The sequence below is a fragment of the Nerophis lumbriciformis genome, linkage group LG02 (assembly GCF_033978685.3).
Source record: "Nerophis lumbriciformis linkage group LG02, RoL_Nlum_v2.1, whole genome shotgun sequence".
NCBI classification, from domain to species: Eukaryota; Metazoa; Chordata; class Actinopteri; order Syngnathiformes; family Syngnathidae; genus Nerophis; species Nerophis lumbriciformis.
Window position 1 is genome coordinate 8,244,446 of NC_084549.2, and position 19,449 is coordinate 8,263,894.

General features: G+C 38.7%; 1 protein-coding gene across 1 annotated transcript in view; it reads left to right on the plus strand.

The window, feature by feature from the left end:
• LOC133580586 (filensin) overlaps positions 1–19,449 on the plus strand; it is a 31,861-nt gene that overhangs the window by 4,905 nt on the left and 7,507 nt on the right. Inside the window, exons 2-5 of the mRNA XM_061934873.1 lie at positions 8,291–8,351; positions 10,070–10,165; positions 18,344–18,436; positions 18,700–18,813. Coding sequence (XP_061790857.1) covers positions 8,291–8,351; positions 10,070–10,165; positions 18,344–18,436; positions 18,700–18,813 — 364 coding nt within the window. The remainder of the gene's footprint in view (positions 1–8,290; positions 8,352–10,069; positions 10,166–18,343; positions 18,437–18,699; positions 18,814–19,449) is intronic.

Consider the following 19,449-nt stretch of genomic DNA (forward strand, 5'->3'; position numbering starts at 1 on the left):
GGGTTAGGGTTGGCGTTGGGGTTAGGGTTAGGCATAAAGAAAAAGAGTTGGTTAGGTTTAGGGCTAGGGTTGGGGGTGGGGTTAGGGTTAGGGTTGGGGGTTAGGGTTAGGCATGAAGAAAGAGAGTTGGTTAGGGTTAGGGCTAGGGGTTGCGGTGGGGCGATAGAAAAGAGCGAAAAAAACGGATAAGAAGGGTGTGCACGGTCCGTTTAAGGGTTAGGGTTAGGGTTAGGGTTTAATGTTAGGTTTAGCGTTAAGGTTAGGGTTAGGGTTAGGGTTAGCGGTTATGGATAGGGTTAGGGTTAGGGTTAGGGGTTAGGGGTTAGAATTAGGGGTTAGAGGTTAGGTTTAGGATTTGGATTAGGATTAGGATTAGGGTTAGGGTTAGGGTTAGGGTTATGTTTTGAGGGTAGGGTTAGCGTTGGGGGTTAGGGTTAGATTTGGGGTTAGGGTTAGGGTTAGGTTTAGGGTTAGGGTTAGGGTTAGGGTTAGTGTTAGGGTTAGGGTTAGGGTTATGTTTAGGGGTAGGGTTAGGATTAGGTTTAGGTTAGGTACAGTCTATAGGTCCCTAAAATATATATTGATTTAGGGTTAGAGTAAGGGTTAGGATTGTGTTAGGGTTAGGGTTAGGGTTAGGGTTAGGGTTAGGGTTTAGGGTTGGAGTTGTGTTAGGGTTAGGGTTAGGGTTTAGGTTTAGCGTTTAGGTTAGTGTTAGGGGTTAGGGTTAGAGTTGGGGTTGGGGTTAGGTTTAGGTTAGATACAGTCTATAGGTCCTTAAGATATATATATCGAGTTAGGGTTAGGATTGTGTTAGGTATAGGGTTAGGGTTTACGGTTGGAGTTGTGTTAGGGTTAGGGTTAGGGTTTAAGGTTAGGGTTAGGGTTAGGGTTAGGGTTAGCGTTAAGGTTAGGGTTAGGGTTAGGGTTAGGGGTTAGGGTTAGAGTTGGTGTTGGGATTAGGTTTAGGTTAGATACAGTCTATAGGTCCCTAAGATATATATATCGAGTTAGGGTTAGGGTTAGGATTGTGTTAGGGTTAGGGTTAGGGTTAGAGTTAGGGTTAAGGTTAGGGTTAGGGTTTATGGTTAGGGTTGGGGTTGGGGTTAGGGTTGGGGTTAGGGTTAGGGTTAGTGTTAAGTTTAGGGTTAGGGTTAGGGTTGGCGTTGGGGTTAGGGTTAGGCATAAAGAAAAAGAGTTGGTTAGGCTTAGGGCTAGGGTTGGGGGTGGGGTTAGGGTTAGGGTTGGGGGTTAGGGTTAGGCATGAAGAAAGAGAGTTGGTTAGGGTTAGGGCTAGGGGTTGCGGTGGGGCGATAGAAAAGAGTGAAAAAAACGGATAAGAAGGGTGTGCACGGTCCGTTTAAGGGTTAGGGTTAGGGTTAAGGTTTAATGTTAGGTTTAGCTTTAAGGTTAGGGTTAGGGTTAGCGGTTATGGATAGGGTTAGGGTTAGGGTTAGGGGTTAGGGTTAGGGATTAGGGGTTAGAGTTAGAGGTTAGGGGTTAGGGTTAGGTTTAGGATTTGGATTAGGATTAGGATTATGGTTAGGGTTAGGGTTATGTTTTGAGGGTAGGGTTAGCGTTGGGGGTTAGGGTTAGGGTTAGGTTTGGGGTTAGGGTTAGGGTTAGGTTTAGGTTTAGGTTTAGGGTTAGGGTTATGGTTAAGAGTTAGGGTTAGGAGTTAAAGTTTAGGGGTTAGGGTTAGGGTTAGAATAGTTAAAGTCTAAAGGTACCTATAATATATAGAGTTAGGGTTAGGTTTAGGGTAAGGGTTGTGTTAGGGTTAGGTTTAGGTTTAGGGGTATGGTTAGGGTTTAGGATTGGGGTTGTGTTAGGGTTAGGGTTAGGGTTAGGTTTGAGGTTAGCATTGGGGTTAGGGTTAGGGTTAGGGTTAGGGTAAGGGTTAGGGTTAGGGTTAGGGTTAGGGTTTAATGTTAGGTTTAGCGCTAGGTTAGGGTTAGGGTTAGGGTTAGGGTTAGAGGTTAGGGATAGGGTTAGGGTTAGGGGTTAGGGTTCGGGGTTAGGGGTTAGGTTTGGGGTTGGGGTTGGGGTTTAGGTTAGGGTTAGGGTTAGGGTTGGATACAGTCTGTAGGTCTCTAAGATATATAGATATCTAATGTATTCATACATTATTTATGGAGGATATATGCATGTATAGGGTTAGGGTTAGGTTTGTGTTAGGTTTAGGATTTGGATTAGGATTAGGATTAGGATTAGGATTAGGATTAGGGTTAGGTTTATGTTTTGAGGGTAGGGTTAGCGTTGGGGTTTAGGGTTAGGGTTAGGGTTAGGTTTGGGGTTAGGGTTAGGGCTAGGGTTAGGTTTAGGGTTAGGGTTATGGTTTAGAGTTAGGGTTAGGGGTTAAAGGTTAGGGGCTAGGGTTAGGGTTAGGTTGGAAACAGTCTATAGGTCCCTCTGATATATAGTGTTAGGGTTAGGGTTGTGTTAGGGTTAGGGTTAGGGTTAGGGTTAGGTTTAGGGGTAGGGTTAGGGTTTAGGATTGGGGTTGTGTTAGGGTTAGGGGTAGGGGTAGGGTTAGGTTTAAGGTTAGGGTTAGGGTTTAGGGTTAGGGTTAGCGTTAAGATTAGGTTTGTGGTTAGGGTTAGGGGTTAGGGTTTAGGGGTTAGGGTTACGTAAGATACAGTCTATAGGTCCCTATGATATAGAGTTAGGGTTAGTGTTAGGGTTGTGTTAGGTTTAGGGTTAGGGTTAGGGTTAGGGTTAGGGTTAGTGTTACTGTTAGGGTTAGGGTTAGGGTTATGTTTAGGGGTAGGGTTAGGATTAGGTTTAGGTTAGGTACAGTCTATAGGTCCCTAAAATATATATTGATTTAGGGTTAGAGTAAGGGTTAGGATTGTGTTAGGGTTAGGGTTAGGGTTTAGGGTTGGAGTTGTGTTTGGGTTAGGGTTAGGTTTTAGGTTTAGCGTTTAGGTTAGGGGTAGGGTTAGGGGTTAGGGTTAGAGTTGGGGTTGGGGTTAGGTTTAGGTTAGATACAGTCCATAGGTCCCTAAGATATATATCGAGTTAGGGTTAGGATTGTGTTAGGGTTAGGGTTAGGGTTAGGGTTAGGGTTTAGGGTTGGAGTTGTGTTAGGGTTAGGTTTGGGGTTAGGGTTAGGGTTTAAGGTTAGGGTTAGGTTTAGCGTTAAGGTTAGGGTTAGGGTTAGGGGTTAGGGTTAGAGTTGGGGTTGGGGTTAGGTTTAGGTTAGATACAGTCTAAAGGTCCCTAAGATATATATATCGAGTTAGGGTTAGGATTGTGTTAGGGTTAGGATTGTGTTAGGGTTAGGCTTAGGGTTAGAGTTAGGGTTAGGGTTAGGGTTTATGGTTAGGATTGGGGTTGGGGTTGGGGTTAGGGTTAGGGTTAGCGTTAAGTTTAGGGTTAGGTTTAGGGGTTAGGGTTGGCGTTGGGGTTAGGGTTAGGATTAGGGTTAAGGTTAGGATTAGGATTAGGTTTAGGGTTAGGCATAAAGAAAAAGAGTTGGTTAGGCTTAGGGCTAGGGTTGGGGTGGGGTTAGGGTTAGGCTTGGGGGTTAGGGTTAGGTATAAAGAAAGAGAGTTGGTTAGGGTTAGGGCTAGGGGTTGCGGTGGGGCGATAGAAAAGAGCGAAAAAAACAGATAAGAAGGGTGTGCACGGTCCGTCTATGTGTCCAGCGGGCTCGCACTCACGCCTCGTTGAGGCCCCCCGGGTGTCTGGTCCCCAGTTTGGTGATCCAGAGGCTTTCCGCCCGCCTCCGTTGGGTTAGGGTTAGGGTTAGGGTTAGCGTTACGTTTAGGGTTAGGGTTAGGGTTAGGGGTTAGGGGTTAGGGTTAGGGTTAGTTTAGATACAGTCTATAGGTCCCTAAGATATATAGAGTTAGGGTTAGGGTTAGGGTTTAGGGGTTAAGTTAGGGGATTAGGGTTATGGTTAGATACAGTCAATAGGTCCCTAAGATATATAGATATCTAATGTATTCATATATTGTTTGTGTCGGATATACGCATGTATATATAACCTAATCATGTTGTTTCTTGAACTTAAAAATAGCTGTTTTTTCCCCCCTTCTCTGGGATTATATTCCCAGTTTTGATCTCGGGCGTCTGGTCACTTATAGCCATACTTGCCAACCCTCCCGAATTTTTCGGGAGACTCAGTGCCTCTCCCGAAAATCTCCCGGGACAACCATTTTCCTGAATTTCCCCCTCCAGATCCATGCGGACCTGAGTTAGGACAGCCTTTCGTCACGTCCGCTTTTTCTCCATATAAACAGCGTGCCGGCCCAGTCACATAATAACATCCACGGCTTTTGGAGAGTGCACAACTGCACACACAACAAGAAGGAGACAAAGAAGAAGAACGAAGAAGAGACAATCATGGCGACGACGAGTTAGAAGAAGAAGTACGCTTGCAAGTCATCAGAGAGGATGTTGAGCATGGTTAGAAAGACAGTGACAGAGAATAGAACAAAAATGGACAATTCAACCCTAAACCCGCTCCTTTCCTGCAAATTAAATTTCACAGATGCTGCCCATACCTATGCTCCTTCAAAGGCTGTGCTACTGGCTGCAAAGCATTGCACTTTCAAATACAACTATGAGTAGAGGAGTGTTATGTGTGTATATGTGTAAATAAATGAACACTGAAATTCAAGTTTATAAATATATAATAAAATAAATATATATATATAGCTAGAATTCACTGAAAGTCAAGTATTTTTTATTTATATATATATATATATATATATATATATATATATATATATATATATATATATATATATATATATATATATATATATATATATATGAAATACTTTAATTTCAGTGAATTCTAGCTTTAAATATACTCCTCCCCCTTAACCCCGCCCCCTGACCCCGCCCACCTCAACAACCCCTCAATAAAACATGTGTCCTTTATCATAGCTACACGTATGACAAAAAAGCGTGTGGAAATCAGTGGTATTCAGTGAGGTAAGATGAATTAAATGCGCTGACAGTTCATTGCTCCTGCCAAATGAATTGCACTGAGTGGAGCGGCTCACCACTCCAAGATGGCGGCCCCGCGTCTCGTCAGCGCCAGTAGGCAGTAGCGCTCCATGCTGCGTACCCTTAGAAGATGTCTATGGTTATAGCGTTAGCAGTGAGTTTACAGTCTTCCTGATTTAACTACACAGCACATAAAAGTCACGTTACTTAGCCAATAAACGTTAACTTACATTCAAAACTTACCCTTCTTTGTGCAACTTCAAATGTCGAACGAAGTTGGAAGTTGTTGCGTCTCCGTCTGTAATAATCGAACTGCATGTTTTGCAGACTGCAATTCGTTTTTTGTTGACCAAGTCGTAGTTTTTATACCCGAACGAAACCAACTTTGGCATAATATTTTCTCACTGGCGCGTTGTTTCACAACTCTTCTTCGTTGGTTTTCCTGCAATTTGATTGGATGAATGCCTTGGGATGAAAACAACGTAGATCTAATTTGATTGGCTGTTGTACTGAGAGGACACAGGCTGACAGACACACACGTACAAAATGAAAGATACGGAGCGCTCCTGAATAACTTTTTAATCTTTGGGTTTTGGGGAAAGTAGCAAGTCTTGTCAAGTCAAAAGGCTCAAGTCCAAGTGAAGTCACAAGTCATTGACGTTAAAGTCTAAGTCGAGTTGCAAGTCTCTTTACATTTTGTCAAGTCGAGTCTAAAGTCCTCAAATTCATGACTCAAGTCTGACTCGAGTCCAAGTCATGTGACTCGAGTCCACACCTCTGCTACATTATTTATATACTTGCAGTGTGTATATAAAACATTACATATTGTTATGAAGGTGTCTGTTACTACATTATATATATACTTGCAGTGTGTATATTGTACATATTACATAATGTTATGAAGGTGTCTGCTACTACATTATATATATATACTTAACAGTGTGTATATTGTACATATTACATATTGTTATGTAGGTGTCTGTTACTACATTATATATATACTTGCAGTGTGTATATAAAACATATTACATATTGTTATGAAGGTGTCTGTTACTACATTATATATACTTGCAGTGTGTATATTGTACATATTACATATTGTTATGAAGGTGTCTGTTACTACATTATATATAGACTTGCACTGTGTATATAAAACATTACATATTGTTATGAAGGGGTCTGTTACTACATTATATATATACTTGCAGTGTGTATATTGTACATATTACATATTGTTATTAAGGTGTCTGTTACTACATTATATATATACTTGCAGTGTGTATATTGGACATATTACATATTGTTATGAAGGTGTCTGTTACTACATTATATATAGACTTGCAGTGTGTATATAAAACATTACATATTGTTATGAAGGTGTCTGTTACTACATTATATATATACTTGCAGTGTGTATATTGTACATATTACATAATGTTATGAAGGTGTCTGCTACTACATTATATATATACTTAACAGTGTGTATATTGTACATATTACATATTTTTATGAAGGTGTCTGTTACTACATTATATATAGACTTGCAGTGTGTATATAAAACATTACATATTATTATGAAGGTGTCTGTTACGACATCATATATAGACTTGCAGTGTGCATATTGTACATATTACATATTGTTATGAAGGTGTCTGTTACTACATTATATATAAACTTGCAGTGTGTATATTGGACATATTACATAATGTTATGAAAGTGTCTGCTACTACATTATATATATACTTAACAGTGTGTATATTTTACATATTACATATTGTTATGTAGGTGTCTGTTACTACATTATATATATACTTGCAGTGTGTATATAAAACATATTACATATTGTTATGAAGGTGTCTGTTACTACATTATATATATACTTGCAGTGTGTATATTGTACATATTACATAATTTTTATGAAGGGGTCTGCTACTACATTATATATATACTTGCAGAGTGTATATTATACATATTACATATTGTTATTAAGGGGTCTGTTACTACATTATATATATACTTGCAGTGTGTATATTGTACATATTACATATTGTTATGAAGGTGTCTGTTACTACATTATATATATACTTGCAGTGTGTATATTGTACATATTACATATTGTTATGAAGGTGTCTGTTACTACATTATATATAGACTTGCAGTGTGTATATAAAACATATTACATATTGTTATGAAGGGGTCTGCTACTACATTATATATATACTTGCAGTGTGTATATTGTACATATTACATATATTTATGAAGGTGTCTGTTACTACATTATATATATATATATATATATATATATATATATATATATATATATATATATATATATATATATATATATATATATATATATATATATATATATATATATATATATATATACTTGCAGTGTGTATATAAAACGTTGATGAAAGGTTTTGAAGTTGTCTTAGAGGGCTTTGAAGGCTGCTATTGTGGCTCGCATTACCCGCATCTTTCAAGCGTTTACCGCCTTCAAAATCGTTTAAAAAAATTAAAAAAAATTAAAAAAAATTAATTAAAAATGTGTTCTAGTCCCTCATATTGATTGTAAACAATAGGCAAAGTTAAAAAAAAAAAAAAGGGCAGTTGTGCTTGAAAGTGTGTACACTACTTTCGATTTAGGAGGGCTTGCTAATGTATGGCATGTATAATTTTAGAATTACAGCGAGACAAATTGTCATCGGCTAAGAGGCATACCAAGTTCCGTGGGGATTGTAAATATCCCAACAGCTACTGTGTCAGAAATTTCAAGTCGAAATTTGGCATGTTGTAGAAAAATGTCCATGCATTCCCAAGCTCCACAATGGAATACCCCTTTTGTTCCGCGGGACAAATGGCGGCATGAAAGCCACACACGACATCGACCAGTTGAGCAGAATACTGAATGCTTTCAGGCTTCCTCTTCGCCGAGCATGTCTTGTGATGTCCTTTAACAGACGGTGTGAAAGCAGCACATTCCTAATGCACAATTAGGAAGCACACTCGCCACTATTCATGACGGGTCCTGATCAGGGTCCCTGGCCCGCAAGCCACGGTTGTCGTCCTTTCATTTTTCCATCACATTACACAAGTCAATTTGCACCACACTTCTGCAGCTGAACTGAGTATAAAAGCAACACTTTGGGCTGATTGGAAGACCTGACATCACTTTAAAGCATGAAAATGTGTGATCATGGGAATGAGTGCAAGACCCACTTTTAGAAAAAATACATTTGTCCCAATCATTTTTTTAAATGAACGAAATAGTCTGCACTATATTTTTTCAAACGTATGACAAAATATTTTTTTTAATTTTTTTTTGCAGATACAGAAATGAATGTGATTATCAAGAGCAGCTAAGGGGCACTCTGGAACAGCTAAACAAGGTAATGTACTGATAGAAAACAAATATTTGTAGTCTTTATTGGACAAAATATACATGATTGTTTCACTTATTTAATTTTTTTAATCATTCTATTTTTACATGCTGAATAGTGTAAAAATATTATCAAACTAAAAAAAAAGGTAAAATCTCAAAATACAATTTTTATACATGAATTAATTGTAAATGTAATAGGAAATGTTCAATAAAAATATATTTTACAGATTATAAACATACACTCTATGTATTTTTTAGTTTGTTTTCTAATATTAACCAGCTTTTCAGTTTATATATTTGCAAAAACAAAATTACAAACTCAATTATTGTTGATAAAACATGCAAAAACAAAAAAATCCAAATAAATGTATAAATGTAATAATACATAGACAGTACAGGCCAAAAGTTTGGACACACCTTCTCCTTCAATGGGTTTTCTTTATTTTCATGATTATTTACATTGTAGGTTGTCACTGAAGGCATCAAAACTATGAATGAACACATGTGGAGTTATGTCCTGAAATATGATCAAATCAAATCAATTTTTTTTTTTTTTTAAACAATTAACTTTATGTTATCTTTATGTTATATTTATTTTAATATGCAAACTTTACCTAAATTACATTTTTTTTAAATAAATATTTTTGGGATACTATAGCTTTTTTTTTATAAATGCAAAATAATGATTTAAACTTTATAAAAATATATATTTTCAAAATAAAGCTAATATTTTTATCATGGAAGTTTTCAGTGTAGTAAACACAATTATTCATATACTTATAAAAAGATAATTACAAGATACATTTTTGCTGTCAAAACATTTCAAACTATTTTTTTTTAAATAATTAATAAATGTGCTAAAATCAAGTAAAAATAATTTAAAATATACTCTGATCAAATCTTAAAAAAGTTAAATAAAAAAATCTAAACAGTGTTTTTATTATTATCATATCATATTTACTTCAATACTTAAAAAAAAAAAAAAAAGATACATATTTATGGTTAAAGTATACCTACAAAAAAATTCTGATGTAATTAAAAATAACTATTCAAACTAAAAATATAGTTTCTCAAACTTATTGAATTATATATTTAAAAGTAAAATAATTATTTAAACTATATAAAAAAAATATTTCTCCAAACCCTGAGTATATATAATATGTTATCTTCACTGCAGTTAGAAAACATATTTATCTATTTATAAAAACAAGAATAATTACAATATCAGTTATTGTTGAAAAACATTTTAAAATGTTTATTTTATTTTTTAAATGTAATGATAAATTTACAGTATGTGCTTAATCCAATTAAATTAAAAAAAAAAAGTCAAATACAATATATTAACTGTTATGATTATCTTTATCACTATTATATTGTATAATATTTACTTCTCCGGTCAATATTCAAATTGAAAAAAATATATTTTTGTTAAATTATACTGATAAAAAAATCCTAATTGAATTATAAATTAAATTTAAACTAAACTAAATATATAGTTTCTCAAACGTAATATATACCTATTTTTAGGTTTAAAGAATATATTCAAATGTAAAATAAATATCTAAATTATATTTAAAAAAATGCTATTTCAAACTCATAACCCTTACACATAGTAATTGTTATCATGAAAGCTTTAGTAGAATGAACAAATCCATACGGCTATGGTGTTGTATTTTGCTCGTGACTTCCCTCCCTCTCTTGCCTGTCCTCTTGACCGTCCTCCAGGAGGCCGACAGTGACCTGCTGAAAAATCTGGAGCACCAAATCCAGTCTCAGTTCCTGCAGGATGACGTCACCTCCACCAGAGATCGGCACAGGAAGGTCAGTGGCACTCAGTGGAAAAAAATGTTATCTTATCAGTCTGTACGATGACAGAGAACTAGGGGTGTAACGGTACGTGTATTTGTATTGAACCATTTCGGTACGGGGCTTCCGGTTCGGTTCGGAGGTGTACCGAAAAGTTTCCACACGGACATACGAAGTAGCGTAACGCACATTGTGTAAACAATGCACACCGAGGCACAACACACGGCATGCTTTTTTGATTGATTGAAACTTTTATTAGTAGATTGCACAGTTCAGTACATATTCCGTACAACTGACCACTAAATGGTAACACCCAAATAAGTTTTTCAACTTGTTTAAGTCGGGGTCCACGAAAATCAATTCATGGTAACAGCTAGCAGCTAACGGGCTACGATAGACTGACCATACGTCCTCTTTTCACCGGACATGTCCTCTTTTACGGAGCTGTCAGGGCGGAGTTTCTTAAATGCCTCGAAATGTCCTGCATTTTGAGTTAGGGTTGCGTGTATTTTCAATGTACGTTCAGGGTTAAGAAGGGGTTAAAAACAAAACAAATTGTGTGAGCAGCAGCATTGGTGAGGGAGGGGCAGAGACAGAGAGAGAGAGAGAGTTATGATAAACGCGCATGCGTCGCCAGGCTCTGCTTTTTATCTATAGATTTATCACATTTAATTTTTTATTATCTATAGCAGGGGTGTCAAAAGTGTGCCCCGGAGGCTATTTGCCTACAACTAATGTTTTAAAGGCCCACGGCACATTCTAAAAATACTATTAAAATAAGCAAAAACATAACAAAAGTGAAATAAAAAAGCTTAAATGTTAAATGTAATTTAGAAAAAGTTGCAATGTGGACTAATAAAATAAAGCTGTTTTTTTTTTTCTTTCAAACTGTCATTGCTCAAAACATAATATTGAATCAAAATCAATGTCATTATGAATTATTGACCTATCCAAGGTTCCCGTTACTTCACATCAAATATTCCTCTAAGAAAATATTTTTGGTGGAATATTTTGCAAATTTGGTAAATAAATAACCCAAAAATGTATATTTTGTTGTTTTCTTACTGTACCGAAAATGAACCGAACCGTGACCTCTACACCGAGGTACGTACCGAACCGAAATTTTTGTGTACCGTTACACCCCTACAGAGAACCGTATAGCAAACTACAGTGGCGGGCCGTGCGTTTCCCACCTAGGCCTTCAGTGATGTCCGACTTCAATGATGCTTAAAAATACCATCATTGATGTCACCACATGACCATTGCTGGATAAATACTATACAGAAACACATTTACGCACTACTGGGCATTGAATCACCACCAACAGTGTACATAACGGGGTTTTTTTCAGCATTGTCCCACCCACACAACCATCTGATTGGTTACAAACAGAGCGGTAACAGCCAATCAGCAGTGCATATTCAGAGCGCATGTAGTCAGTGTGTGTGTTACGGACAGCAAAGCCCTGTCCGTCTGTTGTTTCACTTTACCTTTTTCTGTGTTGATTGAGCTGTGTTGAAGCAGCAAAAAAGGACATTATGTTAAATGAAGAGTTTCTGTCTCTGATAGTTGATATAATAATGTAACTGCATCATAAAGCCTACATGAACTCCATGGTGTTCAGGGATGAATAGTCTCTCCTATTGCTATTGTACCATTTTTTCCAGCTATAGTTACATTAATCATTAGTAATGGAGCAGCCTAGTTTTGAATGGCAGGGTCCCTGCTATCACATGTTGATAAAAATATAACATTTACATAATAGAAATCAACTACAGGCTTCCCAAATGCTGTAATAAATTAAGCATGATGAGTTGACTTGAAACTGTTTAATGTTGCACTTTTTATATGTAGAAGAAAAGTTTTGTCATTTTATTTAATCTGAGCAACAACTTGAGGCAGTTTAATGTGGATTAACGTGGGCAGAATTATTATAGTGTTCCCAATGTTAAAAGGATAAAGCCATTGTTTACAAATTTGGTAAATAACCAAAAAATTGATATTTTGTTGTTTTCTTACTGTACCGAAAATGAACCGAACCGTGACCTCTAAACCGAGGTACGTACCGAACCGAAATGTTTGTGTACCGTTACAGCCCTACCGAACTCACATTTCATCGACAGCTGAGCAAGCTTCCGGGGTTGGCCGGTATCGTCTCGCACGATGTAATTTCTCTTTAAATATCCTTCTTGAAAATGGCCTTGCAAATATACAGAGCTGGGTAGTAACGCACTACATTTACTCCGTTACATCTACTTGAGTAACTTTTGGGATAAATTGTACTTCTAAGAGTAGTTTTAATGCAACATACTTTTACTTTTACTTGAGTATATTTATAGAGAAGAAACGCTACTTTTACTCCACTACTTTTATCTACATTCAGCTCGCTACTCGCTACTAATTTTTATCGATCTGTTAATGCACGCTTTGTTTGTTTTGGTCTGTCATAGTGCCTGCGTATCAACAAATACAGTCACTGGTGACGTTCACTACGTTCCACCAATCAGATGCAGTCACTGGTGACGTTGGACCAATCAAACAGAGCCATGTGGTCACATGACCTGACTTAAACAAGTTGAAAAACGTATTCGGGTGTTACCATTTAGTGATCATTTGTACGGAATATGTACTGTACTGTGCAATCTACTAATAAAAGTTCCAATCAATCAAAAGTGTGAAAGAAAAAAAGACCCTTTTCCATTTCAACCGTACATCCCGTCAAAAGCCTAAAGACTGACTGCACAGTTCCTGTCTTCACAATAAAAGTGCCGCTCCATCGCGCCTGCGCTTTCAAAACAAGAGTCTCCGAAAGCCAGCGCAAACAAGCTAGCAAGCTACGGAGTTTGCCGCCAATGTATTTCTTGTAAAGTGTATAAAAACGAATATGGAAGCTGGACAAATAAGATGCCAAAAAGCAACCACTTTCATGTGGTATTAGACAGAAAGGAGGAACTTTTTTTCTCCTCTATTTGAAAACGTGGACGTTATCATCACTACTGTCTGATTCCAATCAATGCAAGTCATCAGAATCAGGTAATACACCAACTTATATTCTAGTCTTCATGAAAGAAAGGAATCTATATGTGTTAAACATGCATGTATATTCATTAAAACACCTTTAACACGCAAACAAAAACGGCAAAATAAATAAATATAAATTATATACTGTATATATCAATGTATGTATATATATATATATATATATATATATATATATATATGTGAGTGTATGTATATATATATATATATATATATATGTTTGTGTGTATATATGTATATATATATATATGTGTGTGTATGTTACTCATCAGTTACTCAGTACTTGAGTAGTTTTTTCACAACATACTTTTTACTTTTACTCAAGTAAATATTTGGCTGACTACTCCTTACTTTTACTTGAGTAGTACATCTCTAAAGTAACAGTACTCTTACTTGAGTACAATTTCTGGCTACTCTACCCACCTCTGCATATATATGAGTTGTCTTGTCTAATCATAAAAGATGCAAACGAGGCGTGTCGGCTGAGTCCTTAAAAGTTTGCTCCAGAGCGTGCTCATCCAAAACTTCCCGCTGCCGGCATGTCTACGCTCAACAACCTAAACGTGGCTTCTGCCCATGCGCTACAAGAACACACACACACACACACACACACACACACACACACACACACACACACACACACACACACGCACACAAACACAGTAACTCCAATTGTAGCCCAAGAACCATTAAAGAAACATAAAAAAATAAGTTACTCATGACTTACTCAATACTTTTCAGAGAATGCTTACTTACTCTTACTCAATACTTTTCAGAGAATACTTACTTACTCTTACTCAAGTAATTATTTGGTTGACTACTTATTATTCTAAAGTAATGGTACTACTACTTGAGTACAAATGTAGGGTTCTCTACCCACCTCTGAGTGTGGCCTACATTGATTGATTGATTGAGACTTGTATTAGTAGGTTGCACAGTGAAGTACATATTCCGTACAATTGACCACTAAATGGTAACACCCCAAGAAGTTTTTCAACTTGTTTAAGTCGGGGTCCACTTAAATTGATTCTTGATTCAGATATATACTATCATCATAATAGAGTCATCACACAAGATAATCATCAGGGTGTATACATTGAATTATTTACATTATTTACAATTCGGGGTGTGGAGGAGGGAAGGGGGGGTTGGTTTGGTTGATATCATCAGTCATCAACAATTGAGAACAGAGAAATGGATATTGAAACAGTGTAGGTCTGACTTGGTAGGATATGGACAGCAAGTAGTGGGCATAGAGAGAGAGAGATCATAAGGCATAAGAAAAATATCTGCATTTGATTGTTTACATTTGATTATTAACAACAATCCGGGGAGGGTGTTAGTTTAGGGTTGAAGTTGCCTGGAGGTGTACTTTTATTGCGGTTTTGAAGGAGGATAGAGATGCCCTTTCTTTTATACCTGTTGGGAGCGCATTCCACATTTATGTGGCATAGAAAGAGAATGAGTTAAGACCTTTGTTAGATCGGAATCTGGGTTTAACGTGGTTAGTAGAGCTCCCCCTGGTGTTGTGGTTATGGCGGTCATTTACGTTAAGGAAGTAGTTTGGCATGTACTTCGGTATCAGGGAGGTGTAGCGGATTTTATAGACCAGGCTCAGTGCAAGTTGTTTTACTCTGTCCTCCACCCTGAGCCAGCCCACTTTGGAGAAGTGGGTAGGAGTGAGGTGTGATCTGGGGTGGAGGTCTAGAAGTAATCTGACTAGCTTGTTCTGGGATGTTTGGAGTTTAGATTTGAGGGTTTTGGAGGTACTAGGGTACCAGGAGGTGCATGCGTAATCAAAAAAGGGTTGAATGAGAGTTCCCGCCAGAATCTTCATGGTGCTTTTGTTGACCAGAAAGGAGATTCTATAGAGAAATCTCGTTCGTTGGTTGACCTTTTTGATTACCTTGGTTGCCATTTTATCACAGGAAAGATTAGCCTCTAGAATGGAACCTAGGTAGGTGACCTCATCGTTCCTTGTGATAACAATGTCACCCACTTTTATAGTGAAGTCATTGACTTTCTTAAGGTTGATGTGGGACCCAAACAGGATGGATTCTGTTTTACCCAAGTGTATGGATTGCTTGTTGTCAGCGAGCCAGGTGCAAGTTCTACAGAGTTCGGCACTGAGGATTTTCTCCACCTGTGACTTGTCCTTGTCTGATACCAGCAGGGCCGAGTCATCCGCAAACAAGAACAATTCACAGTCGCATGTCGATGACAAGTCGTTTATGTATACTAGGAACAGTAAAGGCCCCAATATACTGCCTTGGGGGACTCCACAGCTCACTGAGAGGGGGGGGGCACGGTGCCGTTCACCTCTACCACCTGTTCCCTCCCCTCCAAGTAAGATTGCATCCAGCTCGATGAGGTTTTGTCAAATCCGATTGCTCTTAGCTTATCCAACAGTATAGCGTGGTCAACAGTGTCAAAGGCCTTCTGAAGGTCCAGCATGACCATGCCGCAGTATTTGCCCGCGTCTACCTCATGTTTGATGTGGTCGGTCAGATAGAGAAGGCATATGTCAGTGGAGTGGTTAGTTCTGAAGCCGGATTGGAATTTGTACATGAGTTTATTTGTGGCAAGGTAACCATCGACCTGTTCATAAACTATGTTTTCCATTACTTTCGAAATGGAACTGAGAATAGAAACAGGTCGGTAGTTGCCAGGTTCCAATTTGCTTCCTTTTTCAAAGAGGGGTGTTACTCTTGCTATCTTAAAATCTTTTGGTACTTGGCCTTGTGAAATTGAGAGGTTTATTATGTACGTGATGATCGGGGCAATGATGGAGGCAGAGTCCCTGAGGAATCTGGAGGGGATATTGTCAAGACCGGTGGCCTTGTTTGGGTGGAGCGCGCTCAATATTTTAATCACCTCATCCGCTGAGACCATTTCTAATTTGAAATCGTTGTTGGATACTCCGAGCTTTCTGTAGAAGGCTTTAATGTGTTCTACACCAAAGCGACCAGAGTGGTGGGACAGCTTGTTGACAAGAGTTGCGGCTATGCTGGTGAAAAAGGCGTTAAGTCTGCTTGCTACCTCCATTTTGTCTGTAATGAGGGAGTCACCCTCCTTGATGCTGATGTTGGTGAGTCTGGTTTCAAGTTTTTGGCTGCAACCGGGAAGCTGGTTGTTGAGAATTTTCCAGAGCTCACGTGGCTTATTTGGGGTTTCCTCTATTTTGTCGTTAATGTAATTTTTTTTAAGGATTTAGTCAGGTTAGTTGACTTATTTCTCAATTTATTGCATTGCTTTTTGAGAGTTGAAAGGAGTGATTTGAGGTTGTTATTATTGGGTTGTTTATCTACTTCTGTTTTAACACTTTTGGTATTCGGAGTATTTTCTGTCTTTGTCTTTTATGGCAGCTATTCATCCATGGTTCAGAGCGGGCTTTGATCCTGACTGTTTTCACGGGAGCCATGTTAGCATCTTTAGGAACGCTGTTTTGAAGCGACTTAGCGGACTGTCTTATTGTGGCAGTTCGCTCCCTGTATGATCAGTGCCAGAGCTTGGTCCGCATTGCCGGCAGTAAGTCGGACACGTTTCCAGTGAGGGTTGGACTCCGCCAAGGCTGCCCTTTGTCACCGATTCTGTTCATAACCTTTATGGACAGAATTTCTAGGCGCAGTCAGGGCATTGAGGGGATCTGGTTTGGTGGCTGCAGGATTAGGTCTCTGCTATTTGCAGATGATGTGGTCCTGATGGCTTCCTCCGGCCAAGATCTTCAGCTCTCACTGGATCGGTTCGCAGCCGAGTGTGAAGCGACTGGGATGGGGATCAGCACCTCCAAGTCCGAGTCCATGGTTCTCTCCCGGAAAAGGGTGGAGTGCCATCTCCGGGTTGGGGGGGAGATCTTGCCCCAAGTGGAGGAGTTCAAGTACCTCGGAGTCTTGTTCACGAGTGGGGGAAGAGTGGATCGTGAGATCGACAGGCGGATCGGTGCGGCGTCTTCAGTAATGCGGACGCTGTATCGATCCGTTGTGGTGAAGAAGGAGCTGAGCCGGAAGGCAAAGCTCTCGATTTACCGGTCGATCTACGTTCCCATCCTCACCTATGGTCATGAGCTTTGGGTCATGACCGAAAGGACAAGATCACGGGTACAAGCGGCCGAAATGAGTTTCCTCCGCCGAGTGGCGGGGCTCTCCCTTAGAGATAGGGTGAGAAGCTCTGTCATTCGGGAGGAGCTCAAAGTAAAGCCGCTGCTCCTCCACATCGAGAGGAGCCAGATGAGGTGGTTCGGGCATCTGGTCAGGATGCCACCTGAACGCCTCCCTAGGAAGGTGTTTCGGGCACGTCCGACCGGTAGGAGGCCACGGGGAAGACCCAGGACACGCTGGGAAGACTATCTCTCCCGGCTGGCCTGGGAACACCTCGGGATCCCCCGGGAGGAGCTGGACGAAGTGGCTGGGGAGAGGGAAGTCTGGGCTTCCCTGCTTAAGCTGCTGCCCCCGCGACCCGACCTCGGATAAGCGGAAGAAGATGGATGGATGGATGGATGGATGGATTTGAAGCGATCCCATGCAACATCGACCAGGTTGCTCGAGAGCACAGGGGACCAGTCCCACTCATCTAATTTTAAATTGAAATTATCACTGGAGTATTTTTTAAGGGATCTGGATTGGGCTGTTATGTGGCCATTGGCTTTGGGTTTAGCTATTTTGCGGGTGCAGAAGGTTAGATAGTAGTCGCTAAGACCGCAGATCATGACCCCACTATTTTTTATTTTAAGCCGGTCTGAAGTGAGAATGAGATCTATGGTTGATTGGGTGGAATCACACACCCTTGTCGGTAGTGTTATTGGCTGGGAAGATTACTTTGAGTTATTTTCATCAACTAGGGAAAGTGCTGATGTTTATTGAGAGTCATTTTCTTGCTTTACACTATTGCCTGCCGGTGTTTTTGATGGCGACGGTGGTAATCTAGTCCGTCATTGAGATATCAAAGCACATGAAGAATGGAAAGTCATCATAAATGTGATGCCTTGTGGTGCTTTAACATAATACAACAATCACACTCATGTGTTATATGAGGCTGAGTATACAAAACAACGCATATATCAGCTTATAATAACACTAACCTGAGCAAAAAAAAAAAAGATGCTTAAGTTTGCAAAATGCTTCATTTTTTTGTTTTTTTCTTCTTCTCCCACGACAGAACCTTGCAGAGATTCAGACCTACGTGAACATTTTGCAGCAAATCAACCAAACGCTTCCGCTCGTTCCCCCCGTGTCGGTGGGCATCTCCGAGGTGAGGTGGCCGACGGAATAATTGCGAGTGCGAGCCCCTCGGGGACGCCGTGTCAGGCGTTGATGAGGTTACTGGCCTCCGAGTTGCTGCCTGATGCATTAATACAAGCTGGCCAAAGTGTACGGGTGCACTAAACCCTGCCCTTCGCCTTGTCAGGACACATAATCGTGATGACTCTGTGGCTTCATGAAATATCTTCTTCTTTTTATTTTTTTTAATTTTTTTTTTTGAGGTTAACACTGCTGTGGTTTGACCCTGTGAAGGAAGAAGAGAAGCTGTTGGCCCAAAGCAGACTGCCTGGCCTGTTGAGTCAGCTGGAGGAGTACAAGAGCGCCCTCTGTCAGCTGCAGGCGCAAAAGCAGCGTCTGCAGGCCGAGGTGAGCGTGTTACCATGGCAACTGCTGCATCAATTTCATCTTTTTTTCTCTCTTTTTGGTTCCTTCAATATGGACAGTAGCAAAACAGTTCAAAGGCCATTTATCATTTTAATGATAATTTGTATTATTTATTTCCTCATAACAATGAGAATAATACATAATATGATTAATTTGCTATAATAATGATAATAATAATAAGTATTAAATAATATAATATAATTATAATATATAATATTATAATTGATAAAATATATAATAAAAAATTAAATAATAATAATAATAGTTAATAATGATAATGATATAATAAATAATACGATTAATTAAATAATAAATAATGAATATAGTAACACTTACTATGCTCATATTAATTAATATTAATTTTATTCTCATATGGCACGAGTGTCGAACTCTAGGCCCTATTCTATGTGGCCTGGGAAAAAATGGGTTTCAATAAAAAATTTTTTTTTTTTTACTACCCGGTAAATGCATTCGTTCTTTAAATTTCGACAGAGAAAAAAATGCATATTTTAATCTTTAGTACTATCTGATGATGCCAATTTTATTATTATATTCTGTATTGCACAACTATTTTGTGAGATGAAAACAAATAGTGAAATATCTGCTTGTCACCTTTAT